Source organism: Scomber japonicus, unplaced genomic scaffold (genome assembly GCF_027409825.1).
Source record: "Scomber japonicus isolate fScoJap1 unplaced genomic scaffold, fScoJap1.pri scaffold_475, whole genome shotgun sequence".
Lineage (NCBI taxonomy): Eukaryota > Metazoa > Chordata > Actinopteri > Scombriformes > Scombridae > Scomber > Scomber japonicus.
In genome coordinates, this window is record NW_026518538.1 from 20,049 (window position 1) to 29,140 (window position 9,092).

General features: G+C 43.6%; 1 protein-coding gene across 1 annotated transcript in view; it reads right to left on the reverse strand.

Annotated features, from left to right (window-relative positions):
• Positions 1-8,492, reverse strand: part of LOC128354709 (ceroid-lipofuscinosis neuronal protein 6 homolog) — a gene marked incomplete at its 5' end in the record, with an annotated part of 11,929 nt that extends 3,437 nt beyond the window's left edge. The window contains 3 exons of the mRNA XM_053314885.1: positions 1,285-1,413; positions 3,957-4,079; positions 8,437-8,492. Coding sequence (XP_053170860.1) covers positions 1,285-1,413; positions 3,957-4,079; positions 8,437-8,492 — 308 coding nt within the window. The remainder of the gene's footprint in view (positions 1-1,284; positions 1,414-3,956; positions 4,080-8,436) is intronic.
• Between the last annotated feature and the right edge of the window lie 600 nt (positions 8,493-9,092).

A 9,092-nucleotide genomic window follows, 5' to 3' on the forward strand; every position in this document is an offset into this window, starting at 1 on the left:
TGTGTCAGATACTTATTAAATCAGCATTGCATATCTTCTCTTTCTGTGTAAATGCATAAATTGGATTAAACTTTATATCATCAGATAATCAATATTAAAAGCATTTGAATCAAGGCTAAAAAGAACCTTGACCAGGAAATCCCTGTCAACAAGTATCAGCTGGATTACAGTGAAGTTTTATACATTCAGGATCAATCATACTAACTTTTCCACCTGTTGACCTTTGAGGCTTCGAGTCGAATACTTTATTTGATTGTCATGAAATTTGGTTCAGACATTCATGTTCCCCTCAGAATGATTTGTAATAACTTAGATCCTCCGATTATTCATTTTTATGACCAAACACCTGCAAAACTAATGACATTCCCATCAGCCTCAGCTTTACTGTGTGCTGAGAGCTAATTGGCAAAAGTCTAACATGCTTAAGTAAGTCGCTACTCTGATGAAAGCTGTGTCTGTACTTTGTCACTGTTGGAGAATTTGGATGGATCCGAACTTAACCCTTTATAGGACACTCATTGAGAGGAAGGAAGGAAGGAAGGAAGGAAGGATGGAAGGAAGGAAGGAAGGGAAGGAAGGAAAGGAGGGAGGAAGGAAAGGAAGGAAGGACGGAGGAAAGAAGGAAGGAAGGAAGCTAGGGGGAGGAAAGAAAGAGAGAAGGAGGGAGGAAGGGAAGAAGGGAAGAAAGAAGGAAGGAAGGAAGAAGAAAGGGGGATGGAGGAAGGAAAGAAGGAAGGGAGGAGAGAAGGAGGGAGGGAGGAAGAACAGATGGAAGGAAGGAAAGGAAGGAAGGACAGAGGAAGGAAAGAAGGAAGGGAGGAGAGAAGGAGGGAGGGAGGAAGGACAGATGGAAGGAAGGAAAGGAAGGAAGGACGGAGGAAATAAGGAACGAGGGAGGGAGAAAAGAAAAGAGGAAGGGAAGAAAGAAGGCAGGGAGGAAGGAAAGGAAGGAAGGAAGGAAGGAAGGAAGGGAAGGAAGGAGGGAGGGAGAAAGGAAAGGAAGGAAGGAAGGAAGGAAGGATATTTTGGGATATTTACAGAAGTTACCAAATATAATTATTTGCCCAATAAAGGGTTAATCCAAAAGGGGAAAAAATTTGCTTTCATCACCTCCAACGTGAAACATCACCATACAGGGCTTCTGGGTGTTAGTATTTATTGCTATTTAAGGACATTAATGTGGAAAGTTACTAAATGCAGCTTTAACATACAATTTTAAATATCTAAAAATAATTACACACACTTTAAACCTTTAAACTCATCAGTGCATCAGTTCCTGTGTACCTGTAGAGCATAAAGAGGCCGTTGCCGTTGGGAACCATGCCTCGCCTCCTCTGGTGCATCACCATGGCAGTCATGGCGAAGAAGGTGAAGATGAAGAGGATGAAGGTCTGACCCTCAGTGATCAGGTACCTGCCAGAGGAAACACACACAGACAGAGAGAGTCTGTTGGATTAGTTTTTTTTTATTTTTCTCTTAATGCTTCGTGTGTGTTTTTAAATTGAAGGTTTCTGTCTTTGCTCGGTTTGTCTATTTGCATGTGTTTCCTCAAGTTGCACTTCATTGAGCTCTCAGATGCCCGGTAACATTTCCAATTTCGAAATTGGATTTTTGAAAGTGGTTATAATCCCTTAACGACTTTAAACACACTGACTGTGACCAAAAAAAAACCTGAAACTGAAAAATTGTGTACTTAACCCTCCTGTTGTCCTCGAGTCAAGGAAGGAAGGGAAAGGAGGAGAGAGAGAGAGAGAGAGAGAGAGGAGAGAGAGAGAGAGAGAGAGGAGAGAGAGAGAGAGAGGAGAGAGAGAGAGAGAGAGAGGAGATGAGAGAGAGAGAGAGAGAGAGGAGAGAGGAGAGAGAGAGAGAGAGAGAGAGAGAGAGAAGTAAAAGAGGAAAAGAAGGAAAGAATGACAGAGGAAAGGAGGGAGAAAGAAGGAAGGAAAGGAGGGAGGGAGGGAGGGAGGAAAAGAGGAAGGGAAGGAAGGAAAGAATGACAGACAAAAGAAGGAAAGGATGGAGGAAGAGAGGAAGGAAAGGGGATGGAGGAAGAAGGAAGGAAGGGAGGGAGGGAGGGAGGAAGGGAGAAAGGAAAAGAGGAAGGGAGGAAGGAAGGAAAGAATGACAGAGGAAAGAAGGACAGGAGGAAGGCTTCTTAACCCTTTATAGGAACACTCATTGAAAGGATGGGAGGAAGGAAGGATGGAGGAAAGAAGAAAGGAAGGAAGGAAGGAAGGAAGGAGGGAAGAAGGAAGGAAGGTAGGGGGAGGAAAGAAAGAGGAGAAGGAGGGAGGGAGGAAGGAAGGAAAGAAGAAAGGGGGATGGAGGAAGGAAAGAAGGAAGGAAGAGAGAGGAAGGAAAGGGGATGGAGGGAGGAAAGAAGGAAGGAAGGAAAGAAAGAGAGAAGGAGGGAGGAAGGACAGATGGAAGGGAGGAAAGAAGGAAAGAAGGAACAGTCAAAACAGACGGGGGGAGGGACAACATGAAGGTTAAGTTACTGAGAGCCAGGAAGAAAACTCAGCTGTAAAAATGATGGTTGTTATGGAAACTATAGTCAGACTAAAGCTTGAAGGGAGCTTGAAGGGAGGAAGTCGCTCGTCTGTACATAAGTGTGTTAAGAAGACACTTAAATGTTCAAACTGAGGCATGACGTGAGGGGAATGTAGTTAGTATTTAAAGAGCTTCCACAGTGGCTCTCGATTTCTTCTTTCATCCCTAAGTGTCGTCCTCTGTGAGTAAAGTAATTAGTCAGCAACACCTGAGAAGCTCCTGATTAATTATTACTAACACCTGCCTGACGAGCTGCTGCTGTTTTATTCATCACACACATAAGTCACAGTGTCTCATCAGCTGTTCTTTGAGAGACAGAAAACAGCTAAATAAGTCTAAATTAATGTTAAACCCATCATCACAGTTACTCTAAGTTTTAAAAGCACTTTAAAGTCCGTGTAAAGTCAGAATAAATATGTGTTCTGAGTTTGACATACCACAGAAAAGTGTGTTGTTAACCACCCTGCCAAATTTCAATGATTAAAAAAAATCGCCAAATATATGAAATTAGGCTTCAAAGTTGTGTAAAAATCAGCCTCTTTCTCTGCTCCCAAACGCTGTGGGAGTGGCCTCTGAGTCCGCTGAAGCCCCGCCCCCTACCAAGTGTCACCTGTCAATCAAAGTCACCACCTCTACCAGAAACATGGACGCTACGCCTGAGAGCTTTCTGCTGCTAACTCAGTTGCTAGCTCGGCGGCTAACTCGGCTACTAGCTCGGCAGCTAACTAAGCGGCTAACTCGGCAGCTAACTAAGCGGCTAACTCGGCTGCTAACTCGGCTGCTAACTCGGCAGCTAACTCAGCGGCTAACTCGGCGGCTAACACAGCTAACTGACTAACTGTAGACTGTAGTGGTAGTAGTGTGCGCTGAATGTATTTATACAGAGAAAGCAGTGATTAAGTTTCCTCTGAGCTTTGCAGACAGGTAATTATACATATATATATGTGTTTATAAGTTTACCAGATTTAGCAGTGAAGCTTTATTTCTACTTCCTGTCTGTAAAACCTCTCAGATTTAGCAGTGAAGCTGTATTTCTACTTCCTGTCTGTAAAAACCTCTCAGATTTAGCGGTGAAGCTTTATTTCTACTTCCTGTCTGTAAAACCTCTCAGATTTTGCGGTGAAGCTTTACTTTATTTCTACTTCCTGTCTGTAAAACCTCTCAGATTTTGCGGTGAAGCGTTATTTCTACTTCCTGTCTGTAAAACCTCTCAGATTTAGCAGTGAAGCTGTATTTCTACTTCCTGTCTGTAAAAACCTCTCAGATTTAGCGGTGAAGCTTTATTTCTACTTCCTGTCTGTAAAAACCTCTCAGATTTAGCGGTGAAGCTTTATTTCTACTTCCTGTCTGTAAAACCCCCTGACTCCTTCTGTTTGATTAGAGAAGATAACTCAGTGACTGCTGACCAGTAGTAGGCGGCATTAGGAGCGAGTAGCATCCACGCCGCCCTCGGCATCTTCTCCTCCAGCTTCCTGTGGCAGAAACAACCAGTGAAGAAGAGGAAGAGCACGAGGAAGAGAGGGACGTACCTGGAGAGAAGAGGAGAGGAGAGAAATGCTCTAAACTAGATACTCAAAGAGTCATTATGGTCTCAATCTCTAAATTCATGTGATTTAGGAAATGATTGATTTCTAAATAGTTCTAGTTGCTGCTTTTTAAACTTCCTGTCGTCCTCCCGTCTGTTTTGACTGTTCCTTCTTTCCTCCCTTCCATCTGTCCTTCCTCACTCCCTCCTTCTCTCTTTCTTTCCTTCCTCTCTCTTTCCTCCCTTCCTTCTTCCCTCCCTCCATCCCCTTTCTTCCTTCCTTCCTCCTTCCTTCCTCCTTTCCTCTGTCCCTCCTTCCTTCTTTCCTCCCTCCCTTCTACCTCACTTCCTTTCCTTCCTCCCTACCCTCTTTCCTTTACTCCCTTCTTTCCTCCCTTCCTTCTTTCCGTCTGTCCTTCCTCCTTTCCTCCTTCTTTCTTTCTGTCCTTCCTCTCTCTTTCCTCCCTTTCTTCCTTCCTTCCTCCCTTCCTTCTTTCCTCTGTCCTTCTTTCCTTCCTCCATTCCTTCTTTCCTTCCTTCCTCCCTTCCTCTTTTCCTTTCCTCCCTTCCTTCCTCCCTCCTGTCATCCCTTCCTTCCTTCCTTCCTTCCTTCCTCCCTCCCTCCCTCCTTTCCTTCCTTCTTCCTTCCTCCCTCCCTCCTTTCCTTCCTTCTCTTCATTACTAGGATTTTATCAGCAACAGAAAGTAAATTTAACACCTATACCTTTTTAATTTGGCTTTCAATTGGATTTTATTTATTTATTAATCTGCCTTTTATTTTCTATTTTAATCCGTTTTTACTACCTGGACTCTATTTTATAGTTTCTTCTTCATAACCCAACTTTTTATGTCTGTTTTACTTCATTACTTTTACTCTTTAACTCCTAACATCTCCGCTTTTACTCACTTTATTCTATAGTGCCTTTATTCTATTCTTTCCTTTTAATATATTTTTTAAATATTTTATTAATATTTATTTATTTAACCCTTAAACAGACAACGTGCACCAGGAGATACAGACTCTTTAACCTTCTTGTTGTCCTCCCGGGTCCTTCCTCTGTCCTTCCTTCCTTCCACCCTTCCTTCATCTGTCCTTCCTTCCTTCCTTCCTCAGATCTAAGTTCAGCTGTTAGGGTAAATGTTCCCTCCTTCTGTCCTTTCTTCCTTCCTTCATCTGTCCTTCCTTTCTTCCTTCCTTCATCTGTCCTTCCTTTCTTTCTTCCTCCCTTCCTTCCTTCCTCCCTCCCTCCCTCCCTCCCTCCCTCCCTTCCTTCCTTCCTCCCTCCTTTCCTTCCTTCTTCCTCCCTCCTTCCTTTCCTTCCTACTTCCTCCCTTCCTCCCCTTCCTCCCTCCTTTCCTTCCTTCCTTCTTCCTCCCTCCTTCCTTTCCTTCCTACTTCCTCCCTTCCTTCCCTTCTTCCCTCTTTTCCTTCCTACCTTCCTTGCTTCCTCCCTCCTTCCTTTCCTTCCTTCTTCCTCCCTTGCTTCCCTTCCTTCCTCCTTTCCTTCCTTCTTCCCCCCTTTCCTTCCTTCCTTCCTTCCTTACTTGAGGTGCAAATGACATAACTAGTAAGGCCTGTTTAAGGGTTAATTAATCTAAATCCTACTTGTGGTGTTTCCTCATTGCAGATTCTGGAGAGTTATGATAGTGTTTAATGACTTCCTGTTTGTAATGATCTGTTTGTTCAGACTCTGTAAAGCAAAGTATGAAAAGTACTACACAAGTAAAGTTTGATTGATTGATTTTAAGACTTATAACAGCTTTGACGTCAGCTGTGTGGGTGTTGATTGACAGCTGTGATTGACAGCTGGATCACCTGCTGCTCTTCATACAATCTGTGGTTCTTGTCAACAGATGAATTCATGTTGTAGGCGAATATAAACAAGCCATCACTGCAGCGGTGCCCATAAGTAATATAATGTATGAAAAAGACTTGGTTCATGCAATCCAATAGAACAGGGGTGTCAAACATGCGGCCCGTGGGCCAGGACCGGCCCGCCGAGGGGTGCAATCCGGCCCACTTTCCTTCGTGTGTTCTTTTCCTTTCTTCCTTCTGTCCTTTCTGCCTTTTTTCCTTTTAGTCCTCCCTCCCTTTCTTCCTTCTGTCCTTCCTTCCTTTCTTCCTTCTGTCCTTCCTTCCTTTCTTCCTTCTGTCCTTCCTTCCTTTCTTCCTTCTATCCTTCCTTCCTTCCTTTCTTCCTTCTGTCTTTCCTACCTTTCTTCCTTCTGTCCTTCCTTCCTTTCTTCCTTCTGTCCTTCCTTCCTTTCTATCTTCTGTCCTTCCTCCCTTTCTTCCTTCTGTCCTTCCTTCCTTTCTTCCTTCTGTCCTTCCTTCCTTTCTTCCTTCTGTCTTTCCTACCTTTCTTCCTTCTGTCCTTCCTACCTTTCTTCCTTCTGTCCTTCCTTCCTTCTTTCCTTCCATCTGTCCTTCCTCCCTTTCTTCCTTCTGTCCTTCCTTACTTTCTTCCTTCTGTCCTTCCTTCCTTTCTTCCTTCTGTCCTTCCTACCTTTCTTCCTTTTAGTCCTCCCTCACTTTCTTCCTTCTGTCCTTCCTTCCTTTCTTCCTTCTGTCCTTCCTTCCTTTCTTCCTTCTGTCCTTCCTCCCTTTCTTCCTTCTGTCCTTCCTTCCTTTCTTCCTTCTGTCCTTCCTTCCCTTCTTCCTTCTGTCTTTCCTTCCTTTCTTCCTTCTGTCCTTCCTTCCTTTCTTCCTTCTGTCCTTCCTTCCTTTCTATCTTCTGTCTTTCCTACCTTTCTTCCTTCTGTCCTTCCTTCCTTTCTTCCTTCTGTCCTTCCTTCCTTTCGATCTTCTGTCTTTCCTACCTTTCTTCCTTCTGTCCTTCCTTCCTTCCTTCCTTCTTTCCTTCCATCTGTCCTTCCTCCCTTTCTTCCTTCTGTCCTTCCTTACTTTCTTCCTTCTGTCTTTCCTTTCTTCCTTCTGTCCTTCCTTTCTTCCTTCTGTCCTTCCTTCCTTTTGCCTGTCTTTCCTTCCTTCCCTTCTTATTTCCTTCCTTTCTTCCTTCCTTCCTTCCTTCCATCTTTTTAATGATTCGGCCCACATGAGATCAAATTGGTCTGTATGTGGCCCTTCAATGAAAATGAGTTTGACACCTCTGCAATAGAAAGTGATTACATGTTGAAAATATAGGCAATAAAATCTGGTTGTGATATATAGTTCTAGCACAAAGTTACCAAAGTAAAACTCACAATCCTCTGCTCCATTAACCCTTTATAGGACACTCATTGAAAGGAAGGAAGGAAGGAAGGACAGATGGAAGGAAGGAAAGGAAGGATGGAGGAAGGAAAGAAGGAAGGGAGGAGAGAAGGAGGGAGGGAGGAAGAACAGATAGATGGAAGGAAAGGAAGGAAGGAAGGAAGAACAGATAGATGGAAGGAAGGAAAGGAAGGAAGGAAGGACGGAGGAAGGAAAGAAGGAAGGGAGGAGAAAGGAGGGAGGGAGGAAGAACAGATAGATGGAAGGAAGGAAAGGAAGGAAGGAAGGAAGGACGGAGGAAGGAAAGAAGGAAGGGAGGAGAGAAGGAGGGAGGGAGGAAGAACAGATAGATGGAAGGAAGGAAAGGAAGGAAGGAAGGAAGAACAGATAGATGGAAGGAAGGAAAGGAAGGAAGGAAGTACGGAGGAAGGAAAGAAGGAAGGGAGGAGAAAGGAGGGAGGGAGGAAGAACAGATAGATGGAAGGAAGGAAAGGAAGGAAGGAAGAACAGATATATGGAAGGAAGGAAAGGAAGGCAGGAAGGAAGGACGGAGGAAGGAAAGAAGGAAGGGAGGAGAGAAGGAGGGAGGGAGGAAGAACAGATGGAAGGAAGGAAAGGAAGGAAGGACGGAGGAAATAAGGAACGAGGGAGGGAGAAAGGAAAAGAGGAAGGGAAGAAAGAAGGCAGGGAGGAAGGAAAGGAAGGAAGGAAAGAAGGAAGGAAGGAAGGAAGGATATTTTGGGATATTTACAGAAGTTACCAAATATAATTATTTGCCCAATAAAGGGTTAAATCTATTTTACTCTAATAAATCTTCGTGTTTCATTCTGAGCGGAGTGCAAACACGGGACTGAGCAGGCAATGCTAAAGACGTAACGCTAATCTCTGTTAGCTTGGTGCTAGCCAGTGTTACATTTCATTTCCTGTCTGAAATTCTACTTTTTACAGTATAATTGTGTTTCATTCTGAACACAGTGACAGAAATCATAGAGTTAGATGATCTGAAGTAATTCCTGCTGAGTTTAATGCTTTTACTGCCAGTAGAAATGTCCAAATGAATCAGTCTGCCACATTTATCTGTGTTTCCGACATTACAATCAATTAAATTAACATTATTATGCTGCAGAAGAAGAGTTTGGGGTCTTCTTACCACATCAGATGACCCAGAGTGTCGTCAAAGTAAAACAGAAGCTCAAACACGTCGACCTGCAAAATAAAATATACATTCATCATTGATTTATTCCCAAAATATAATCAGCTGAGCTTTAACCTTCTTTTATTGTGTGTTTTAAAAATGTCTGTGTAGTGAGAGAATCAATGGCTTGGGGTTGTTATGTATAAATTACAATGTGTTTTCTTAATAATGAGAATATCAAGACAAATGTTACAGTTGCATATTTATGTGTATATAAATATCTTGTCTGACGTTTGTAGGACAGCAGAGAAAAGAAGGAAGGGAGGAAAGGAGGGAGGAAGGAAGGAGGGAAGGGAGGACGGAAGGAGGGAAGGAAGGAAGGAAGGAAGGAAGGGAGGAAAGGAGGAAGGAAGGAAAGGAGGGAGGAAGGAAGGCAGGAAAGGAAAGGAAAGGAAAGGAAAGGAAAGGAAAGAAGGAAGGACAGAGAAAAGAAGGAAGGGAGGAAGAAGGGAGGAAGAAGGGAGGAAAGGAGGAAAAAAGGAAGGAAGGAAGGAAGAAGGGAGGAAGGAAGGAAAGGAGGGAGGAAAGGAGGAAGGAAGGAAAGGAGTGAAGGAAGGAAGGGAGGAATGGAGGGAGGAAGGAAGGAAGAAAGGGAGGAAAGAAGGAAGGAA